A 23,293-nucleotide genomic window follows, 5' to 3' on the forward strand; every position below is an offset into this window, starting at 1 on the left:
TAAGAGATAGGTCAAATGAAGACATAGACGACGACCATGAGTGGGGTAAGCAGAGAGATCATTGCATCACGCATCTGAACGAAAACGGGGGGCTTGAATATAAGAAAAGAAAATAAGAAAAAAATAAAAAATAAAAAATAAAACACTCACGTTGGTATTATATCCCAGAACGGGTTGATCTTGGCAAGCAAGATGACGATGATGTCACTTGTTGGGGTGTTGGCAGTGTTGACTTACAACTAGTACAAAAAAAATAAAAAAAATAAAAAAATAAACCTCATCTGTTCATGTCAAACCTGGCGGTAGGGGAGAGTACGCGGGAATTAGAGAAAGATCACAGTCAACAGCCCGGTTATCACATCATGAAGGGCTCGAAACGGATGAAACGTTGAAAAACATTGCTAAACTCTCAAAGAAAAAAATACCAAGCCTAAAAGTATCCACACACACGACGCATAAGAGGTAACTTCTAAGTCAAGGTCGTCCATTGTTGTAATTGACCAAACCGAAGTAGTGTGTTCGTTCGTTCCATACCAGCCAGGTAACGCCGTTCATCACGACTTCCTTCTCTTCTTCCTCCTTATTCCGTCTCTATCCCCTCTCACTCTGACTTCCCTTTGTGTGCTCTCATGTCCTTCCCCTCTCCCTTCCGTCCAATCCGTGTGATCACCAGGTCTGGAATCTCCTCTTTCAAGACCTAAGCCAAGAACAGCACAGCCCCAAAGACCACCACATCCCGGTCGACATCTAGACTAAGAACTGGGTCGAATGGGTGGTACCTAGCGGCGAGGCTCATTTCCGACCACAGAACCATAGATGAGACGCCCCAACAGCATGTGGCCGGCTGTGCTTTCTTGTTATCTTGTCCGATCGATGTATGCGCGCACACTTATCGAGCTGGGCCGAGCCGAGATGGCTGCACCCTCTCTCTTCCCTTCTTTCTCGCAACCATCCCCCCTTGTCCATCACGCTTTTCCTGGGATATCTTGCTTCCAAATGAACAACTGATTTCTCTTTCTTTTCCACCCTTTATAACTCCAGCTCTGCCTTGTTTCGGGGAGATGAAGCTTTGCCTGTTGGCGTTGCAACACACATCAAATCATGCTCCTCCTCTTGGTAAAATTTGCTTCGCCAGACCGTTGCGCGCCGTCCCCCCCTGTGGCTAAACGAAATAACTCGAATGATAATTGATGAAAAGAAACTTGGTTAGACGAGGCCATCGTACAAGGAGAGGGCGGATACGATTGTCTCGTCGCGCTGGCTGCCCTCCTTGAATTCCTTCATGTCGAGGCTGCCGTTTTCGTCCTTGTCCATCATGCGGAAGATCTTGCTGACGCGCTTCTCGGGAGTATCTTCGTCTTCGGGGAGCTTGACCATTGAGCCGACCTGTTTTGAAGGATCAGAATGTTAGCGTACAAGATTGCGACGACACGGGAAGGGCTGTAGAGAGATAAGTAGGAAAGGGTAAACGCACCATCTTGTAGATCGCCTCAACGATCTTGAGCATCTCGTCGTAGGTGATCTTGCCATCGCCGTCAATGTCGTACAGTTGGAAGGCCCAGTCGAGCTTGTCCTCCATCTTGCCGCGGCTCGTGACGCTCAAGGCGCAGATAAACTCCTTGAAGTCGATGGTGCCAGACTTGTCCGTGTCGAATACGTTAAATACGTAGTCGGCGAATGACGATGGGTCGCCGAAGGGGAAGAACTGTGCGTAGATCTTCTGGAACTCGGCCTTGGTGAGCATGCCGGAGGGGCAATCTTTGAGGAAGCCTGTTTGTGAATGAACTTGTTAGAGGCTGTCTATGGAGCGAAAAAAATCGGTTGGTAACGAGGGCGCATAGCGAGTGCTTGCGATGGGGGGTTGCGCCGCATCAATCAGGGCATGTAATCGTTGGCGGCGGCGACGGTGTTCAAAGGGGCCGTCGGCGATATGAGAAAGGGGACGGGGGTAGGTAACACACCCTTATACCATTGCTGCAACTCCTTCTTGTCAAAGTGGGTGGCCTTTTCCAACTCCTCCAGCTTATCACGCTCGAGCTTGCTCTGCCTGTGTCGGGCGGGGTTCAGTGTCAGCCTCTTCATCTTGCTTTCAGTTTTGGGAGATTGCGCAGAGGAACGACTCCTGCTAAAGAGGCCCATTGTATGATATGTAGAATTGGGTGAAGGACAGGGTAGGTCGACGGTAGAGGAGACTTCAGCAAGACGGATCACGGTCCCTCCTCCACTGCTGAGAAACAGGTGTGCGGTGCGTATTGATGATGATGATGATGGGATGCGGAGAAAGCGGTCGGGTGGTGGGTGCTGATCGGGCAAGAATCGCGGAGATTTCGGGGGACTTGGTCACTCACGATTTGCCCATTTTCGGATAACTCGGTACTATTTAGCAAATGCTGATGTCGTTCACAAGGTGGTCCCACGATGCGGTGGTTCGAGGGAAAGGGGTCACTCGGAATGGCGTCGCGTACGGGGTTGGCGCCGAAAGGTCGGAGGAGGGGTTCGGTGACGATCCGTGGGTTTTCTCTCAGGGATACCGTTAACGTTTGTAATTGACTTGGTCGTAGGTAACGAGACGCTGTGTGAAGGGCAAGACGGTGCTCGAGCGATGGGAGCACGCAGCCTTGTATGGTGGATTTATATTGTCGTCGGGCGATAGGATAGTTCAAGTAGCAGACTCGGTAAGCGGCAATCAGTGGCCTTGGGGTTGCACCGAAGAGTGAAGAGAAGTAGATAGGAAAAGATGTCGAGGTGTTGGGTTGTAATGGCAAAAAGAAAAAGAAATGGGATGAGCAGGTCTAGACAGGTATTGGCACCTAGCACAGGAGTGTCAGGGTGCAAGGCGAAAGGCAGGGCAAAATGCGCGGGAGATCGGAGGTGATGACGGCGGGAGTCTGGCGAGATGGGCAACGTTTGATGCAGTGCCCTGGAGCTGCTGCACTAACTGCAGCTAACCACTGTAAGTGCCCTGGCCGTTATTAAAATGTGGAACTAGAGTGACTAGCAGGGGACCATATGTTAGCCAGGAGGTAAGGGACACCCGACCGCTCGAACCTGAACCTGATCCGCCCGCTCGTTTCGTGCGGCGCCTCACCTCGACTCCCTCCCGTCCATCGGTTTGACGCCGGGCCTGGCATGAAGAGGCCAGGCTGTTTCTGACTCGAGTCCTCTTCCTTTGCTCGAGAAACCTGCCTTGTACCTGCTCGTGCTGCTTGAGTACACTACTGCCGATGAAGCATCATTTTCATGCGGACTTTTTTCCGAACATCCAGCTTGTTCTCCAGCATGTGTGTTTCAGACTTTACGTGGGGCCCTCACTCCTCTCTCCCAAGGAACTCGGTTGATATTCGCATCCATTTGCAAAGAGGGGCAACGGGCGGGATTTCTAATAACTGGGACAGGGGCTGCACGGCCAAGGAACAAATTCGATCGGGTTCTGGACGTTTGGGTGTAGGCAGCGCATGCGCCAGCTATCATGCCAGGTTGGCTGGAAAAACTGCTGCTCTCTGATTTGTCGGGCAGGGAGCCCGAGTGACAAGAAGGGCAGGTCTCCAGAGCCCGCGCCGGAGGATGAGAGCGCTGGGAGGTAAACGGAGGCCACCATTCAACCAAACCAACATCAATCGGCAGCCCAGATCCGTACGAAGAAGAGATAGGGGAGGCGACTTCGGAAAAGACATTTTCTGACAAGATATACTTCAGAGAGATTCTAGCGCCGCCATCCGAGCAACATGTACTTCCTTCAGGACCAAACTCTCGGGCACCCATGCCCGGCGGCAGGCTCATCTCAGTTTTTGGCGTAACAGTGGAAGTTCTCGATATACAAGTAGTTTCCGCTCGATGTCAAACAGCAAACCTCTTGACACCAAAATGCGCATATTGGACCGCGTCGATGCTCTGTTCATCATGTCTAGCACCACACGTAATCAACGGCCCTGGTACCAACAATTCTCCTGGGTATTTTGAGGCTCTGTCTGCAACATCCAATCATTATTCGCTCCGAGGAAGCCCAAAGCCCAGAATGAGAAGTCGTTCGCCCCACTCCGTCATTAACGGTCGACCACTTGAACACCAATTTTAATAACACCAAAGGTAAAACGAAGTCTATTGTCAACAAACATAATCGGGCCCTTGATATTCTCTCTTTCAAAACCCTCCACCTGATCGGACCTCCACGGCGGTCTGAGAAAAACAGGTTGTTCTTCAGCTCCTTTGCAACTTTGCGACTTTCCTACTTGGAAGATAGTGCCGGACTGACGTAGTAAGGAAAGGAGGCAGTGCAAAGCCCGCCAAGACATTGACTGGCTCGTACCGATCCAAACAAATCCACTTGAATCTGTCCTCTCCTCAGAAGAGACGGGATCTTCCTTCTTGTGGTATGTATGGGGGAAGGCAGACGATTCCGGTCTAAGGAGAAGGAGAAAACTCTGGTGCAACAAAAAGGCGTTCTGGAAGATCGTGAGAAAGAGAGGGAAAAGATAACCGATGACGGAAGGACTACTAACAAACTCCGATATAGCTCCACTTTTTCTTGTTTCAACACAACAAGCTTCACTAGTACCTACCTACATACCTCTACCGGCTGTCAATAAACGACGCCAATCTCTATGCCAACAATACTGAAACCCTTTAGTCATTCATAAAACAATCCAGCAAAACCAGCATTGATTGACAACACATATATAAACTACCGCTCCGACACTATCTGGAGGTAGCCAAGTGGTCGGCCAGACTAGTTTAGTGTCTCTGAAGCCTCAAAGGCTCAAAGGGGGCAGTGCCATCGTTGCCTGTTTGGTGGAATGCTGTGTATGTGAGGTGAGAGACTCATAGCATGAGCCTGGCAGAGGCGAAGTGAGCACAAAGGAAGAAAGAGAAACCGGGCCGAGTTTACCATTATGTTGGAGGTTATGAGGTTCGATTTTCCTGTTGGCACATTTGTTCACAAGTTTGTCCAAAAGGAAAAGCAGAAAGAAAACACATAAGAAACAAAATGATTTTGGAGAGTAAATCAGAGTTGGTATTTCGCCCACTGCATGTTGTGTGAATGAATATGCCGTATGACTATACAGTGGTATAAAGGGGGAAAAAAAAAAAGCGAAAAGAAAAAGGCGTTCTAGCTGTTGCTAAGCCGCATCTGCTTGGGCGAGCATTTCCATATATGCATGCACATTGCTGGAGATGGCTCAGTCATTCGAGCATGTACATAGCTCGGCATGTAGCTCAATCATCCGAGCCTCAAGGCGATGCAATGACATGCCACCTCTGAAACGAGTTGTTCTGGCTCTTCCGACCATTTTGTTGGACACAGGTATGAACTCTTGCCACTCCCCTGGTCAAGTAAACAAACCCCCTTTGACGCCCCCCCCCCCCATGGTTTTTCCCCCCTGAATTAGCAAACCCAAACTTTTCCTTCCTTCACCCAATGACAACTTTCATGCTGAGACTTTCCAAGAAGCCACTAAGATCCTCCTTCTTGACCTCCACGACGCAGTGCTCAAAGCTGTCGATACGCACTCTGGCATTAGTCTCCGCCACCACGTCTTGGAACGCTGTTCCGAATTTGTTGAGGCCGTAGCCCCTTTCAAGTTCTTGATCAAGCTCGTCCTCATCTTCATCCGACTCGTCATCGTCGTCCGAGTCCGAATCAGAGAGATCCGAGTCGTCGTCACTATCTTCCTCGTTGTCCTCTTCCTCGTCCTCATCACCGCCGGCGTCGGACTTGGCTTTCTTTTTCTCTTCTTTTTCCTTTCTCTTGGCCTCCTTCTTCTCGGCCTTGATCTTGTCTTTGATCCTTCTCTGCATCTCCTTGGCATTCGCTTTGGCTTCTTTTTCTTCGGCGCGCTTCTTGGCCGATTCACGGTCGAGGAACTTGGTGTCTGGCCCACCGCCGCCACCAGTACCGACGACGACATACACTCCGCGCTTGTCATCTAGACTAGCCACTACGAGAGGTGTACCACGACCGCCATGGGCGAGCTTCCCGCCAGTGGCTTCTTTTTCCTGTTCCGCGAGTGCTTCACCGATCCAGAGGGCTAGCTTGGTCAAGGCGCCGGGGTGGTTGAAGAGTGTCGCATCTGGTGAGTCCTTGACCACACACATGCGGAATGCGCGCAGATGGGATATTTGTTTCTTCTTCAAAATTGTCGTGCCAGTAGTGAAGATGGCCTTGTGTAGATACTGCGCCGTGGGAAGGCCAGCCTTAAGGGCCTCGATGTCCTCCAGCGCATCATACGCCTCCCAGAACCTGGGGATCCACTCCTCACTTTGGCTCTGGTTGTTGTCTACGTCGAGAAGATCCTGAGATGGACCAGCAGGAAGATCATCAGCACTAGTGGTGTTCTTCCCCACTTCCAACAGGGCTCCGACTACGACACCGACATCTTGCGCACTCAGGGTTGCCCTCCAACCCCAACTGCGTACAAAGCCCCATCCATCTTTGGCACCTCCGCGATCTTTCCCGTCCGTGTCTATTGTCGGAACAAGTTCGTCGAGGTTGTAGAGAGACGCGTATTTTAGTAGTTTGGTGCGAAGTTCGCGCTTCAACATCATGTCCATGTGGGCATAACTCTGCTTGCACTGCACCAGACTGACACCCATCTTGGCGAGAAGCTTGTGTAATCGCTTCATGCCAGCCTCGCTCCACGTCTTTAGCCGAGAGAAGAGGTAGGGTGAGTGAAGCATGCTGTCGTATAAACTCCAGTGCCTAATAAGCAGGAACTTGGGCTCCGGCGACAACCTGATACTGGTATCCTCCGGACTTCGAGCGGTTGTTGGGATGATTCCCGTTGTCTCGGGGAGCACCCGGCCGTTTCCTATCTCTGGTGGGTTGAGACGTCTGACCTCGTCCCGCAGAAGCTGTCGTATTCTCGCACCACGCATGCCGAGCCAACCGGAAATGCGGGCGTCTGATCTGCGAGCTGCTACCGCAATACCGGCAGATGAGCGGCCATACAGCTCCATCGACGTGACTCCAACGATCGCTAACCATAGCAGGTCGTTGTCTTCACGACCTAGTTCTGACGCAAGGGAGTACATCATGGACGAGATGGGCTCCGAATATGATGTACCCAGTCGGTAGTACTCGCGCAGAACTCCCTCGTTTTCTCGTCGTAGTCGTAGCAATCTTCGTCGGAGAGTGTTGGCTGAAGGGCCTCTGGGTGGTTGTGCTGCAGGCGGAGCTTCCAGCGCGTCACTGGAAAATAGGGCATCGTCGCGTAGAGATATGAGACCACGGTGTTGCGGCCGGCGAGGCGAATCTGGAATTGGACTCGACTGTATCTAGCATGAGAGATGTATTACTACGTAGAAATCGGAACGTACTCACCGAATTGCTTCTTCGTCGCTGTCTAGGTCGGTCGTCTTCATCATCGTCCTCGTCGAAGTCAGACCAGGATTTCCTCTTTCTACCCGCAACAACTGATGTATCACCAGTGTCTTCCTCGGTCTCGCTTTCGTCTTCATCACTGTCGCCCAAGTCCCGGCCATCATCTTCGATTTCGGGCATATCCACTAGGGCTAGATACGCATCTCGTTCCTTGGAGAGCTCATCTTCAATGTCGCCGTCATCCATGACAATGATGCCGCCTTTGCCTGGTTTGTATGCTCGCTCTATCCGGCCGCCATTGACACCAATGGGGGTTCGTGCAGAGAATGTCCTGGCCTCTTGCGTCTCTGGTTCGAGGGGAAAGCCGCCGAAAACGTTGCCCAAGTTCCACGGGCGATGGGAGTCGATCACCCACACCTCCACACCCCCAAAGGTATTTTCTTCGCCCTCGGGTTCAAGTCCGAGAACTGTGCCGAGGTCAACCATACCGCCCACGCCCAAGCATACAACGACTCCTCCAGCACCACCACGGGTCTCCATCATGGGGCTGACGAGCTCAGTACCGGCACGTTCGAGGTCGGAGTAGCCAGCGACTGGCTGGATCTTGTGCGGGATATAGTCATGTTTAAGAAGTTGGGTTAGGATACGGCAGGCACATAGCGCATCGGTTTCGAGGGCGACCAGGATGAGGACAGGCGGCGATAGTGGGTGGCGGGTATTTTGCAAGTGGAGGTAGAGTTTTGATATAAGCTGCCGAGGGAGATACATTGCGAAGGGAGAATCGGTATCGAGGGTGGATCTGCGAGGAAAACCGGCTGGGGATGGATTGTCGAGGCGGGGCAGCGAGTCGACGTCGTCGTGGGATATTCGCCGGCGAGGAACACTTGTAATTTACTCGAGGTAACTGACTTGAACTCTGTTCACTGGGCAGGAAAAAAACCGACGGGGATGCGCGACGCGGCCTGCCCCGCGTTAAGAGCTTCCTGCTATGGACTATGTAGCTTGAAATATACGATGGCAAAGAAATACTGGTGTAATGGCGATGCACGTCAGTCGGATAGTGTTGTCGCGGTCGACAATAATTCGTGTGAGGGACGATGGTGTTGATAGGAGTGTTCTTTTGTTGATGTTGGCCAGGATCCTTTAATTGACATGGAAGGGCGGCCAACCAGCGCTGCGCTTCGGACGCGCTTCGAGACGCGACTTTGTGAAAGTGGTTTTGTGCCAGGGCGGGCACAGCGTGCATTACTTACGCTATCAACCACTGCAGTGGACTGCAGGGGCGTCAGCACAAAGCGTGCAGTGAAAGGACGCGGCCAGAGCGACCAGTTTGCTTGTACGCAGTACATATGTAGTGGGGCTTTGGGTTTTGGGCAGGCAAGACGGGAGGTACCTAGAGGTAGGTAAGGTATGTACCTAGGTATGTATCAATATCAAGAAATGGCGGGGTACAGCGCGAAGTGGAATTGCCCAGGGCAGCTGCTGACAGCCAAGGCCACAGGGGCACCCCGGGGCGGCCATCCCTCGACCGAAGCACGGGCATTGGTATGTACATACAGTAATAAACTAGGTACATAATACCTAGGCAACCTAAATGCCTGCCCAGAGGACAACGGAACAGCGGCCAGTTAGGTTCCTGCACGACAGCAATGCGACAGAAGCTTCCACTTCTGCATCTTGTCCAGGTCGAACGTGGAATTTCACGAGAATTCCTGTCGGCGAATGTCCCTGGATTTTAGTGAACTCTTCAGTTGCCGTGGAATCATCTGAGAACACTGTCACCGTGGGGCTGCCCAACAGCTGGAACTGAACTAATTTATCAACCTAGGTAACCAGCTGCTCTTTCCACTCCATCTCCTAGCATAGGTGTCCAGGCAGGCATCGATGTCCCACAGAAGGGTCCGCGGTGAAGGAACGGACGGGGCATGATTAACTATTCCGAAATTGCAGAGTGCGAGTTGAAGTGCAATAATACAGGAAGGGACCATCTAACGATGTGCTTTCCAATCCTGGATTCCGGATCAGCGTCTCCGGATTTCCGATTCGACCTATAATCCAGCTTCCATCTTGGGTTCTCTTCTGTTTAGTTTGGTCCCTCTTTTCAGTTGTCAATCCACATTTCCATTGCTCGGATCACAACACAACAACTGCCGCACACCAGACACCACTCACAACACTGGCCATCCACCACGACACCCACACCACTCCCCGTCTCGTCGGCGACAGTCTCAATTTCACTCCATCCATGCTACTACAGTAGCCAGCCGGCCTGCCAAGCCAGCCACGACGGCGGCCACTCTTGCGGCCCACGCTTTTCTACGGTCGACCTGACCGCTCCTCTGCCTTCACTGACCAAAGCAGGAAGAAGGCTGTTCAGAGGAACTGACTGATGGTTGGACCCAAGAACGAGGTGATCGACACGCTTTTCAAAACACTTGTGGTTTGTAAGTTGCCCTGGGGTGCGCCTACCGTGTAGTGTATGTAGTACACTAGAGTCAAGCATTTATGGAAGCGACCCGGGGACTTGGGCAGGTAGCCAGCCAGACCTTGCCAGATATACGCTACTTTTGGACGCGGTAACAATTTGCAGCGTATACCCATAGATCGGCAAGCTGTTTGATGCGAGGGGAAACGATGGGGCCGAGTACCCATGAGGCCACGGGCTCACCATCATGTTTACTGCGCCATACAAAACCCATCACCTCGTTACTCACTTGGTACTTGATACCCGACGAGCCTGTTGTATTCCCCTCTCTCGCGGTTTTCTCGGTGTACAAAAGTGGTGTATTTGGAGCAGACTTACCATGGCGGAGCTCTTGCCGGTCCGATTGCTTACAATGGTTCAGGTCGAGGACATGTTCTGTCCCCTCACGAGAAAAAGAAAAGCTGGGTCCCGGGAGTTCGGGTAGCCACCAGAGTGGTCTCCCAGGACAAGGACAAGGTGGGCAACGGTGGCAGATGTGGACTCGCCCCATCCCCCGATACATATCGTCCATTCCGATCCCTCGCAGATTCCCCAGCAATTCCCTGCTCCGCCAACTTCCATTTCCGGGCCTGTCGGGCGGCTGAAAGTTTCCGCTCTCATACCAAGATCCGTCACTTTGGGATTTCCCATGGTGCCACATGGCCAATGGAAAAGGGTTCCTCATGCGGAAAGGACTTATCGTTGCTTGTTCAAACGTGTAAAAACGACATAAGCCAATGGGCCAAGCGGCCTCAGTACATGTTCGACTGTTTCGGGGACGACATCCTATTCTAGAATCCTGCCCTTGCTCGCTCGTCCATGGGTAGCTCTCGCGAATCCCATGCCAATCTCTACCGGAATGCCTGCACTCGTACCCGACAGGTCGGTAACAGGCTTGGTCCTGCCTCTGGTGTGTCTGGTTTGCTGGGTGTGGTGTGTGTGTCGGCACGGCTGGGCAGATTGGCTTCCCTGGCTCCCTGGCCTGCCGCCCGAGACCAGGGGGGTGTCAGACTGGAACTGTCCCAGCACGGTGGGCTCTGTTGCGGCTCCCGCAGCGGTTGTGGGATGATGGATCCAGAGCTGGGGGAGGGGTTCGTCTGCCGAACTGGCTTGCAAGGTGCTACGCTATGTGTCCTGGCTACGCTGCCGGGACGCTACTGGTACGTTTCCGACTTCGAATCTCTGCTTCCACGTAGTACACTACATAAGGCCATAGAGACCTCTTAGCGCGGCAACGCTTCAGCTTTCTTGGTCTTTAGCACGTAGCAGACGGGGCCTGACTGAGACCCGAGTTTGGGCTACTCGGTGCGCTGGTGCTGGAGATGCATAGATGGCGTTTTCTCATATGCATCCGGCCCATGTCATTAGAGATCCCTTCCCCCTTGATTGGCGCCCCGGTAACTTATCATACCCACTCCGCTCTATACACGCCCCTCATAGCCCAGGTAATTATGGTTTTCTTTGCGGTGTCTACTGTGTGTATAAGCCCCGAGTATCCACGGCACTCCGCCTTTTGAAGCTCTTCATTGGGACATGTATGTCTCCAATATCAGATATTTTCCCCCTTCCCCCGCCTGCTTGTCTTTCTCTTCTGCTTGGTCGGGGCTTCTCCGACAAGTCCAAGTGAATGACGAGTCTCTTCCCAGGCTCACCCGAAAGACCATAAGCACCCATTGGTAACGTCTTCCTGGAGCTCCAGTTTCGATTTCCTTCTACCTGATCCACCACGATCTCTCCGACAAGGCGTTCCTGTTCCTTATCTACAACTTCCCTCGGCCCTTCCAGAACATCAACCACGCAAGCGAATCCAACAGCGAGGTGACATATGCTTTGTCCAAGAAGGTGAGGTGGATCATGCACCTCCAGCTTCGACACTCGGTACTTACACCTCTCAGAATCGAATCAAACGTCATCCCGGAGAATCGAGAGGAGATCTGTTCTGGACCACTTGACAACGAGATGGAGCAAGGTGCGGGCGTTATTGAGCCGCTGGCCGAGGGCGAATGGCAGAGCGGGGAGGATACAGCCACCTCGGATTATGACCCAAGCATAGCCGAGTCGCGATATGGCTCTCTTACATCCAGCGTGAATGACCACGTCTGGGAATATGGAAGGTGCGTATCAGGGGAAGGGTCACTCAACACTCTTCGTTTGTGCTGTTGCTAATGCTCGGTCCAGGCGGTACCATACGTTTCGCGAAGGAAGATACCCGATACCCAACGATGACCTCGAGTACAACCGCGAGTACATGCGGCATGCCATGCTCAAAGAGATACTGGAAGGAAAACTATTTATTGCGCCGATTGGAACTCGTCCCCAAAAGATTGCCGATTTGGGGACCGGATTTGGCGATTGGGCCATCGAGAGTACGTACCGAGGGAGAATTGCGGTGAGCCACTTTCGCTTCGTTCGTACGTCAAACTGACACTTTGCCAGTGGGAGAGACTTATCCTAGCGCCAAAGTAGTAGGCGTTGACTTGTCTCCAATTCAACCTGTCTGGATTCCTCCAAATGTCGAGTTTGTGGTAGATGATATCGAAGACGAATGGGTACAAGACTCGGACTTTGACTTTATCCATTTGCGCTGGGTCAGTATAACGCTCAAAGACAACGAAACGCTATTCCGGAGATTATTTGAGTAAGACTGCTTCTGTCACCTGTCACCTCTTTTTTTGATCCCGCTAATGTGTACGGCGCAGGAACCTTAAGCCTGGCGGCTGGGTTGAGTCCGTAGAAGTGAAGCCGCGCGTTTTCAGCGATGATGACACAGTTAAACCTGATCACGCGCTGTTAAGATTTTATGATCTTACGCGCGAGGTGCTGTCAACCAGATACGGATTCCAGGTTGAAATCGCCCAGCGCATCTCCGAGTTGATGCACAGAATAGGTTTCATCAACGTGCGGGAAATCGTCATGAAGGTACCGGTGGGTGAGTGGCCCAGGGACCAGCATCAGCGCATCATAGGGCGGCTCATGAAGGAGGTAAGCATGGATCTATGTGTTGCCATGTCGGCAAGGCCGTTTATCGAGAACGGAATGGAGGAGAAGGAGAGAGAGGAACTCCAAAGCAGTGTGAAGGCTGTGCTGAACGACCGGCGCGTCCATGCGCAATTGCCGGTATACTTCATAGTAGGCCAGAAGCCGCCATTGAGCGCGCATCCGAGTACAACGAGTTTCGGCAGTAGTCAGCAGACATAGGAATTTGGTGAGGAATCGAGAAACAAAAAGGATTCAAATTTGTCTTTTTCCGAGGTGTTCTTCGGAGTCGATGTTGACATGTCACATCGGCTCTTCAGTCAAACCATACTGTCGGGTCCGAATTCCACTTCCCCAACAAGCGAGCAGCCGTTGATTTGCATGCGCAGTACAGTACGTAAGCACGACACGACCTTTGTTACTTTTGCGTTCCACCTTGAAACCCGACAGTTTGGATCATTTGGATCTGAGTCAAGGGCCGAATCCGAGTTGTCGGGTAAGGGGGTGGGGCCAGACCGAGGGAAAAACGGGCGAAGGGCGCCCCGGGAGTTGAGAGGGGTGGGCGTTGGCGCCTGGGTTCATGTGGTGGTGGTGCAAACTGCAGCAAGCTGACAAGAAGCTGAGGTGAGGAGGAGACGCCCAGTCACTCCAGTGTGCCGGGGACACCTTGAAAGGGATACCCAGAAGGGTTCCGGCCACCGCTCCAAGGGCGCCATCATTCCCGCCATACAGGAAGACTTTTTTTCTGCCGGTGATCCACGATCAAATCGGGCATGTCATTGGGCGGGTTTCATTTCAGTTTAGGGTTAAATGAAAGCAGCGTTGCTTTTCACGACCTATTTCTGCTCGTGGCACAGTGTCTGCGTTCTCGACCTCATTTGGTTCTGAATCACCGGAGCTATTCCCGTTGCCGGGTTGTGGTTTCGATGGCGGAGCGTCTCATAGGAACCTGTTGACGTTACACAAGCCCAGTGGGCGATGTTGCTGCTACACTACACTAAACTAGCTGGCAGTTGGCAGCAGGCAATCATTCATCCAATCATCTCGTCAGCCAATGGGAAGCACGTGCCATGCGTGCATAACTTGTATAAACCGCGCACATCAGAGCTGTGCACGCGACATCAACGTGGGATTCGTCAACCTGGTTGGTTACTCTCTTTCACGCGTCCCCTTTTTTTTTCATCCTCTCACAATCCCTTGCCAAGTAAACAAACACCCCCACCATCTTGTTAACAAGGTCATGTCATGAAAAATGAGAACTACGTCAACGTCAAAACTTATCGGGCTTTGCCTAAGCGCAGTCCAACAGATTATTCAAGAATGTGCCTACATTGCTGACGACGAACCTGCCTTTTCATCATCGTCTCCATCACCTCACCAGAATGCTGGCTCACCGAAGCCTCCATCCAACGTCCAAACTTTGGGAAGCATCCGGCTCTGCGGGCTGGAAGGCTGCAAAGAACCATTAGTCGAACTCCTATGCCGACAAGCGTCGAAGATCCTGCAGCTCTATGGAACCAGTTCAGGCGATGCCGGTCCCAGCGATTATGCCAGTCTCCAACCCGGGGCAGAACGCGAAAAGGCAATTTCACTGGTAAAAAGAAGACTCGAACTCTTGACAAAAACAGCATATGGCAAGTTCTATGCGTACATGTACAAGGAGGTGCCGACCTGCTGGCGACAGCTTTACACGGATGCGGCGATCTTGAGGTTTGCGGTTTTAGTTTTGCTTGAGTTTGACTTTGAAGCTGATGCGGGATCGAAGGAGGACGCTGATGAGAAGGAGAAGGAGAGAAGGATGAAGAGGAAGATGATTGTTGATGAGATGGTCAAAACGCTGGATCTGAGTTTGATATTAGCTGGGGCTGCGGGCCAGAGCCGCGGCAGGAAGTGGGTTGATGAAGCTTTTGCGTTGTTGGAGGATGTTCTGGGGGATATGTCAGCTATGACCACAGCTGCTGCTGGTGGAGCCAAAAAGGGTAATGATGATGAGCAGGAAGGCGAAAGACCACAGAAGAAGCGGCGTCTCTCATCGTCTCCCAACACCAAGGACGAAGTGATCAAGGGAATCAACGACAGCTGGCAAAACACGCCATCCTTTTCCACCATTGAACCCTTTACGCCGCCCGTCAAGAACCCGATCTCAAGGGTTTCTGCCGAGTCCCTCCCCATTGAAGCATTTCAGTCACACTTTGCGAAACCTCGCCCAGACGGTAACCCAGGCCCAGCTCCCCTGACCATCACAGGTCTGGTAGACCATTGGCCAGCACTCACCACCCACCCCTGGAACAAGCCAGACTACCTCTTATCTCGCACGCTCTCCGGCCGGCGGCTCGTACCCGTCGAAATCGGCCGCAGCTACGTTGACGAAGGCTGGGGGCAAAAAATCATCTCGTTCGGCGAGTTCTTATCCAAGTACATTGACGCTTCTATCCCCTACACTCCCTCATCTTCCAACGTATCCCCTTTCCTCTCCTCGTCATCCTCAGCTCAACCGCAACCATCATCCTCGGATCTATTACCCGAAAAAGACAACACCCAGATAGCATACCTAGCGCAGCACCCCCTCTTTCTCCAACTGCCCCGTTTACGACAAGACATTCTGATTCCGGATCTTTGCTACACCGCGCCTCCCCCACACCCAACAGACCCAAGTCAAGATCAACCGGAACTTGACTCGCCGCAACTCAACGCCTGGTTTGGCCCACCGGGCACGATCACCCCGTTGCACACGGACCCGTACCACAATTTGCTGGTGCAAGTAGTGGGGAGGAAGTATGTGCGGTTGTATGGGCCAGAGCAGACGGGAAGGATGAGGCCAAGGGGAAAGGAGGGGGGCGTGGAAATGGGGAATACGAGTCAGGTTGATGTTGGGGTTGTTGAAGGGTGGGATAAGTTGGAGGGAGAAGATGAGGAGGAGGTAAAGTCAGGAGATGAAGGGGGTAGAGAGAATAGTGAAATGGGTTGGGATGAGGACTTTAAAAAGGTGCCGTTTGTGGATTGTATTTTGGAGCCGGGAGATACCTTATACATACCGATCGGGTGGTGGCACTATGTGAGGGGGTTGAGTGTTAGTTTCAGTGTTAGTTTCTGGTGGAATTAGGCATGGCTCTCTCATTGAACGGCCGTATTTAATTCTTTGTCAACATGAAGTTATTCCCATGCTTGGCATCGACTTGCTTTTCACATGCAATGACCTGACGGGTGGTTGCCCCTTTTCGCACTTGTACAGTCCCTGTCCAATGGGAAAAAGAGGTCAATTAAACGGCTGGAGGTTCAACCCCTGTCTCACCACACCACCACACTACCGAAACCCCTGTAGCACGACGGCGATTAGCAGGCCCACAAGGCTGGAACGCGCCGAAGCTCCCCACAATAATGGGTGTATTCGTCATTTTGGACATCTGTCTTTTGTGTTTGTCTTTCTTTCCTCCTTCCGATTTCCAGGAACTTCGTCTTCGCCTTCACGATTCAGTTCGCGCCACTCATTTTGCGCTTTGAACAAGCACCAATTTGATCAATCGATCCCTTCGACCCCGACATTCCTTACCTGTTCCACGATAAGCGACCAATGTTACCCCAAATGATTAGGTAGCTCGCCATCACGCATTCGCTACCTACCTTTCTCCTCGAACTTGTCCTCGAATTCTCCGAACTACGGAAACCGACGCAAACACGATCGCATACCCAACGATGACGGGACACCACCCAAATCACCATAATTCGACCACTTGCCTCTCGCAGACCGAGAGCCTTTCCCTCCTCGCCCTCTCCGCCGCTTGTGTCGCCGTCCTCGCCAACACCTTCCAGGGTGATGGCTACCCACTCATCGCTTCGCTCGCGCTTGGCGGGCTGGCATTCAGCGCAACCTTCTCCATGATCCGATGGCTGGGACCAACCTTCATGAGGGCCGGCTTGAAAGGCGTGGATATGAGCAAACATCATAAAAAGGAGCTGCCGGAATGCATGGGCGCGATAGCAGCCATGGTGTACTTGCTGGCTGTTATTATCTTTATTCCATTTCCGTTCTACAAGGACATTGTGGCGGCCACGAGCGGAGGTGGAAACCGCGATGTGGTGATGCATGTTGAGCATGTACAGGAAGGGAGGTTTCTACATCGGTTTCCGCATGGGAAGGCATGTCGACAATCCGTTGGTCCCTTGAGAGACGGGAACACACAAAAACAGATGCTAACACTTTGCGACACCAACAGCTCGCCTCCTACCTCTCCGCCGTCATGGCCCTCCAATCCATCTCCCTCCTCGGCATCGGCGACGACCTCTTCGACATTCGCTGGCGCCACAAATTCTTCATCCCCGCCTTCGCCTCCATCCCCCTCTTGGTCGTCTACTTTGTCGACTTCGGCGTCACCTCTGTCGTGATCCCGACCCCCTTACAACCTTACCTAGGCGAGCTCTTCAACCTCGGCGCCTTATACTACGTCTACATGGCCTCGGTTGCCATTTTCAGTCCCAACAGCATCAACATCCTGGCAGGAATCAACGGCATCGAAGTCACCCAATCCATCGTCATCGCCCTGTTGCTCGCTTTCAACGATTGCCTCTACCTTTTGACGCCGTATCCGCACCCGGCTACGGACTCCCACTTGTTCTCGCTTTATTTCCTCCTCCCCTTTTTGGGTGTGTCTTTTGCTCTGCTCTGGCACAACTGGTACCCGGCCCGCGTCTTCGTTGGCGACACGTACTGCTACTTTGCGGGCATGGTCTTTGTGGTGGTCAGCATCTTGGGACACTTCAGCAAGACGTTGATTTTACTTCTGATTCCGCAGATCTTCAACTTTGTTTATTCCGTGCCGCAACTCTTTGGTCTTGTACCCTGCCCACGTCACCGTTTACCGCGGTTTAACGCGCGCACGGGACTGTTGGAGCCGAGCGTGACGCCCTGGACGCCAGAGAGACAGCCGAAGCCGCCGGTGGCGTGGGCGCTGAAGACGCTTGACAAGGTGAAACTGTTGAGGGTGACGCTGGATGAGGAGGGGAGGTTCGTGGAGACGAGTAACTTTACAATCTTGAACTTGTGGCTGGTCTGGAGAGGCCCGTTGCGGGAGGACCGGTTGGCGATGGAGATCACGGGGATGCAGGTAGTGGTGGGACTGTTTGGGTTGTTTGTGAGGCATCGGTTGGCGTTGATTTTGTTTAAGCAGGACAATTTGGGGGTCTGAAAGAGGGTAGAGCTCCTTGGTTATGGGCTTAGACTGCGTAGACTGAGACATCTTCCTTTGTATAAATGTCTTCCAATATTTAGAATAGACGCACATATACCTCCAGTCTCCCACGATCTTGGGGTATTGATATCACAGACAAGAGGTTCCAAGACTTTGAGATCTACTCCATCCCATTTAGGATCAATAAGCATACACTTGCTTGGGCCGGGCCGGACAGGGCAGCGGGGCATTGGACGGGATGTCCCGGTGGATCTCGGTCCCAGTGGTTGCTTGGGCCAGGGGTCAAAGTCCACTGAAAGTCACAGCAAGCATCAGGCGGCTCAGCGGTACTTCACCCCCCACCAACCACGGTTGTCACGAGCGTCTTGGCTGCTTGGCTCTTCAACCTCACCTCATCCCTCCATGCGACCTTCTTCGCTCATCACCACCTCATCATCAGATTGAGAACCTCATAAGACCCAATCGCAATCATGTCCAAATTCAGCCAATACCTAGGCGATCCGCCCGCCATTGACGGCAAGTCTACCATAGACTCCATTGTGAACCATGGCCATCAGGATCTGGTCCAGGCCGTTGCATTCAACAGCTACGGCGACCGTTGCGCGACCGGATCCGTCGACGGCAAGATTCGCGTCTTCAACAGACACAAAGATGGCAAGTGGCGCGTTTGCGATAGCTGGAGTGCCCACGGCGGTGAGATTCTAGAGGTAAGTCTTTCACATAATCTAGTGGCGACTGACTCAAACTAACTTTTATCCCACAGCTCCAATGGCTCCCCCCAACCATCTACCCGAACCTCCTTGCCTCCCTCGGCATCGAAGGTCGCTTCAAGCTCTGGGCCGAAAACCCCTCCGCCGCCCCTGGTCGTCGCTTCGGCGTCAACCTCACCGGGCACGGCGGGCACCATGGTGGCGCCAACACCCTTTCGTCTCGTCGTGACGTCGGCGGTGGCCTCTCCTCTCTTTCCTCAGGCGACAGCAAACCCACGCCGGCCTTTGACTACCGTAACCCCAAATCGCCCATCCGCTCCTTCAGCCTCAAACACAACGACGACACGCGACACACCTACCTCGCCCTTTTATCCGTGGACGGCACGCTCGAAGTCCTGGAAAACGAAACACCAGAGAACATCACCGAGTTCTCCCGCATCGACCAATTCACCGTTTGCCCAAAACCCTCTCGCGGTGAGGAGACCTCCTTCCGAGTGCGCTTTGACCCCAACCAGGATGTGTGTTACACCGCTTTGCGGGCGGGCGTGCCCACGGATGCGCTGGGACTGGTGGTGGCGGCTATGGATTCGGTCAAGGTGTATAGGACTAGAGACACGGTCAGCGCTAGCTTGGGCGTGGCCACGGCTGCGAAGGAGTTCTATCTCGCTGCGGAGATCAGTCCGAAGGATCCAGTTGCGGGGCATAGAGGGCTGGTGAGAGATGTGGCGTGGGCGCCGGGGAATATTAGGGGTTACGATATTGTGGCGACGGCGTGTCAGGATGGATACGTGAGGGTCTTTGGACTGTCGACGCCGGCGCTGCAAATGCAAGCACAAGGGATGGAAGGAACCAAGGGATGGGGAGTGGGGGAGATGAGGAAGCATCAGGAGGGGAGGCGAGAAGAAGGCGGTGGTGGTGGGACTGCTGCGGCTAGAGCTTTGGCGGGCTCGGCGGCGCAGCATGGCGGTGGGCAGGATACCCATTTGAAGTCAGGAATTAGGGCTGGGTTGGCGGATCAGTCGAGGTTGAGTGGGACCGCGGGAGATAGGTTGAGGCTGGGTGGGCAGCAGCAGCCGGGCCAGGTTAGACATGTGGTCACGGAAGTTGCGAGGCTTGACAGTCATCGGACGCCGGTGTGGAGGGTGGGGTTCGATGATGACGGGCAGATTTTGGGCAGCGTGGGTGATGAGGGTAAGTTGATGTGCTATCGGCAGACACCGGATGGGTCGTGGGCAAAGAGCGCAGAGTTGGCGATGGTGAAGATGAGGATGGCTGCGCCGTAAGGGGTGGCTAGTCTCTTTTCATAACTATCGATGTGTCGTTCTGATATCCCCTACAATCCTGTCTCGGCCCAGCATTGTATCATTTTCTGTACTCGAATTTCCGGACATTAGGAGAGTGTGGCCTGATGGATGCTTCCTTTCACGGCAAGGGGCTGCGGCTGGAAGCCCCTTCCATCCAACTTGTTGACTTTTTGGTTCAACTGAAGTGGTTGGATTTGTTCAATCGCGTTGGGAAGGAGTGATCTTGGTGGCGGAAAAAAAGTCCCACGGTGACTGTGGCAGCCAAGTCGAACTTCGAATCCCAACAAAAATAGGCATCCAGATTAGGTGTTCATCAGCATTACCGTCGTCCAGACATACTTCTATATACAGTCACCACCACATTTACCGTCAAGTCAACTGTTAGCTATCACTATGTCGGCTTTGAGCCTTCCCGCCCGAACTCCGAGCGGCGATACAGCATGCCTCGAACCTCCATCCAACAACAGGCTCAACGCTTCCGAGCGTGTCCTCGGTTCACCCGGCCGCCGACGCTTGAACATCCCCAATACGTTTGCTGGCCTCTAGGAGAAGGACATCAATCGGCAGCAGCCCGGACATGTCGACCTGGACGAGTCCTTTGGGGAGTTCGAAAACATACCATTGACCGATGCTCCCAACACGCCTGTAAAGGCCGGGAAGCAAGGCCATACTCCGGTACACAACGAAGACACGCAACAAGGACCGACACCATCTCGCCTAATTGTCGGTGATGGCCTGGTTCCCAGCCATGACTTCAAGCAGACCTCTGAAGAAAACAAAGCGTCCACTTTCCGTCACCGAATGTTCTCTTTCGAAAGCCCTTCCGATGCACCGGAACTCAAGGTGATGCCTAACAAAGACGAAACGGAGATCAGGAGGTCCCTTGATGCAGAATCTTTCTTCGACCGAATCTTTCCCGTCCGCAGTACTTCGTCTTCCTACCCATCCGAAGGTGTCAAAAGCCCCGAGCTTACAGTTTCCCCTCCCATGACCTTCGGCAGACGCATTTTGTCAAGTCTGGAATCTTACGGCTTTTCAACGTCTTCGTTTTTGCGAAGCAGTGAGGAGTCAGTTGGTTCTCGTCAGCGCCATAGACTTAACCCAACCGCTATGGAGGGTGCGTTAAGAGATCTCTATCGGGAGCAGGAAGCGGCAAAGAACAATGAAGTCATCGAATGTGAAACTCAGCCCTCGGTGGCAGGTGGTAACAAAAGTATCAAAATCACCGAGCAGGAGTTGACCAAGCCCGAGGTCGAGCACATTGAGGATATTGAGCACAGGAAGACGCCCAGCCTCAATGGCAGCGACGCCAAGGAAATCATCGCCGATATCTCAGCCGTCAACACAGAGCTCATCATCAGCTTGGCCAATGCTGCCCTGCATATGGGCAAAAGTAACAGCTCCACGCTCCCCAGACAGCGTCTAAGTTCAGCCGGACCCAACAATCCAGGAGCAACACCCTTCCCCTCGCTTGACCTAGCTCCCTGTGGTCGCGCTCTGGCCTCCTCCAAAGCCGGGCTACTGTCGGAAGAAGCTCCCAGTAACTTATCCACTCAATGTCTGCCGCGTGTGTCAACAAACCCACCTCGTCTTTCCACCGAATCTCCGACCACACTGGAGAAAAGGTACCTCAAATCCAAGTCAAGGGCTGCACTTTCCATTTCGTTTGGCTCGCCTATCAAGAAAAGAAACGTAGAGGTTGCACCTACAGTCTCTCCAGTAACTGATATATCGAATGTTCCTCTCCTTACTGGTGTTCAACGAGACAATGACAGGAAGCCATCAGGGCCTTATCCCCGCCAACAGTCAAAAAAGAAGAGCTCGATTCTTAGGCTTCTGCGTTACATCTTTCGCAGACCTATCAAAGCCAAGAAGTGGGTTGTTCGCAAGTTTCGTGCAAAGAGGAAGGGGGTCTCGAAGAGATTCAAGACAAAGACCAAGGCCAGGAAGGAGAAGAAGAAGAGGATCTTGGAGTTACCTAAGGTTGAGGACACTACTGTTGCCCCAGTTACCGGTGAGGAAGTTGAATCTGTCATTGTGCCTGTTACCGTTCTCGAGAAACCCGCTACAGCCCCTGTTACTGCTATAGAGGTCGATGCTGTCAAGGCAGAGCTGAAGGAAGTTGAACAAATTGCTAATGATGAGCATGTGTCGGTTGCTGAAAAGGAACTGACAATCAAAGCTGTGGTGGAAAAGAAGATCGGGTCAGATGAGGGAAGTGTCGAAGAGGTAGAGGATATTACGGTTGAGATTCATGTGGTTGATGCTTCTACTTGTGTTGCATGATTCTAATGGCTTCTAAAAGGGTGTTCACTTGCGTCTTGACGAAGTTGGCACTTCAAAGTATGTTTATAACGCAGTTTAGGTTTGCTAAGGAGTAGTTCAAGCACCAGTATCATGTATACCAAAACGGACAGGGGTTATGCACCTCCATAAGCTACAAATATTCTCATCAGATACTCATTCTTGATGACTTGAATTGCTCCATTCCTATCCATATACTCTCTCCGTTTTCCCAGATGAACATGCAGCCAACGGAAACTGAACCACCCCCGTTTCTCTGCTTCCAAATACTCGTCAATATCGTGACACAACTTTCCCCTTCCCCTCTCTCAAACCCGGGAACACGCACGTATGGGAACACGAATGTGTAACGTCCCGTTCATATTCGTCCTGCGTCTGCGTCGTTTTGGTCGGGACGCCTCCCTCCCGAGCCTTTCCTCGAGCTTACTTAACACCCCACCCCCCCCTGGTTATGCATCCCTTGGCTGTGGCCCCCTCCTCCACTTTTTTCTAGACTACAACTCTACGTAGTCTATGTAGAGAGATGTAACAATATTCCCTGCCGTTGCCACGCAACATTTCAGGGCTGACGGCGGCGTGACGGACGATCATGGAATCTGATGGGTTGATTGAAGAGGGATTTTTTTTATCTTCTGGCGTGACACAATAGACACAATAGATGGACACAGCAGGGAACTAGTAGTTCTAGGTAGGAGGGAGGGGAAGAGAATGCTGTGTGCCTTTTTAAGAGTATATACTTTGTGTGTCTTATCTGGTGTGAATTCTCTCAAGTGAGAGTGATGATGGTCCTGAGGCGAAATTGGAACTGACTTGCCTAGGTCGAGCCTACGTAGAGCAGTGAGTGCTACTTCAATAGGGATGGGATATAGATGATGGGGGTGGGGTGCTGCTGATGATTTGATGACGATTCGGGAATCAAAGGTAGGAGAAAACAGTCGCCAACGGGAAGGTTATGTATGATACATGTGCTACGGACGGCTTGAACAGGTCGTACGGAGTTTTTTTTTTTGGGGGGGGGGNGGGGGGGTCTT

The 23,293-nt window shown here is 52.6% G+C and overlaps 6 protein-coding genes across 6 annotated transcripts; 4 read left to right on the forward strand and 2 right to left on the reverse strand.

The window, feature by feature from the left end:
• Window positions 1–377: 377 nt before the first annotated feature.
• On the reverse strand, window positions 378–2,724 carry NEUTE1DRAFT_79503 (uncharacterized protein; the record flags this gene model as incomplete). The annotated part of the gene is made up of 4 exons (XM_009851353.1): window positions 378–1,386; window positions 1,475–1,770; window positions 1,962–2,047; window positions 2,349–2,724. The coding sequence occupies 4 exons, from the start codon at window positions 2,357–2,359 to the stop codon at window positions 1,207–1,209; spliced, it is 573 nt and encodes a 190-aa protein (XP_009849655.1).
• Window positions 2,725–5,409: 2,685 nt separating this feature from the next.
• Window positions 5,410–8,086, reverse strand: NEUTE1DRAFT_79505 (uncharacterized protein; the record flags this gene model as incomplete). Its single annotated transcript, XM_009851354.1, has 2 exons — window positions 5,410–7,250; window positions 7,297–8,086. 2 exons carry the CDS (start codon window positions 8,084–8,086, stop codon window positions 5,410–5,412), a joined length of 2,631 nt encoding a protein of 876 aa, XP_009849656.1.
• Window positions 8,087–11,112: 3,026 nt separating this feature from the next.
• NEUTE1DRAFT_79507 (uncharacterized protein) lies at window positions 11,113–13,012 on the forward strand (the record flags this gene model as incomplete). Its single annotated transcript, XM_009851355.1, has 5 exons — window positions 11,113–11,257; window positions 11,482–11,896; window positions 11,961–12,148; window positions 12,219–12,420; window positions 12,482–13,012. The coding sequence occupies 5 exons, from the start codon at window positions 11,113–11,115 to the stop codon at window positions 12,978–12,980; spliced, it is 1,449 nt and encodes a 482-aa protein (XP_009849657.1).
• Window positions 13,013–14,010: 998 nt separating this feature from the next.
• NEUTE1DRAFT_79510 (uncharacterized protein) lies at window positions 14,011–15,861 on the forward strand (the record flags this gene model as incomplete). Its single annotated transcript, XM_009851356.1, has 2 exons — window positions 14,011–14,278; window positions 14,330–15,861. The coding sequence occupies 2 exons, from the start codon at window positions 14,011–14,013 to the stop codon at window positions 15,859–15,861; spliced, it is 1,800 nt and encodes a 599-aa protein (XP_009849658.1).
• A 452-nt stretch (window positions 15,862–16,313) lies between these two features.
• NEUTE1DRAFT_121235 (uncharacterized protein) lies at window positions 16,314–18,056 on the forward strand (the record flags this gene model as incomplete). Its single annotated transcript, XM_009851357.1, has 2 exons — window positions 16,314–16,895; window positions 16,973–18,056. The coding sequence occupies 2 exons, from the start codon at window positions 16,452–16,454 to the stop codon at window positions 17,939–17,941; spliced, it is 1,413 nt and encodes a 470-aa protein (XP_009849659.1).
• A 358-nt stretch (window positions 18,057–18,414) lies between these two features.
• On the forward strand, window positions 18,415–22,399 carry NEUTE1DRAFT_121236 (uncharacterized protein; the record flags this gene model as incomplete). The annotated part of the gene is made up of 5 exons (XM_009851358.1): window positions 18,415–18,651; window positions 18,708–19,845; window positions 20,344–20,488; window positions 20,960–21,525; window positions 21,724–22,399. The coding sequence occupies 5 exons, from the start codon at window positions 18,415–18,417 to the stop codon at window positions 22,242–22,244; spliced, it is 2,607 nt and encodes an 868-aa protein (XP_009849660.1).
• Between the last annotated feature and the right edge of the window lie 894 nt (window positions 22,400–23,293).

The sequence above is a fragment of the Neurospora tetrasperma genome, assembly GCF_000213175.1.
Source record: "Neurospora tetrasperma FGSC 2508 unplaced genomic scaffold NEUTE1scaffold_2, whole genome shotgun sequence".
Lineage (NCBI taxonomy): Eukaryota > Fungi > Ascomycota > Sordariomycetes > Sordariales > Sordariaceae > Neurospora > Neurospora tetrasperma.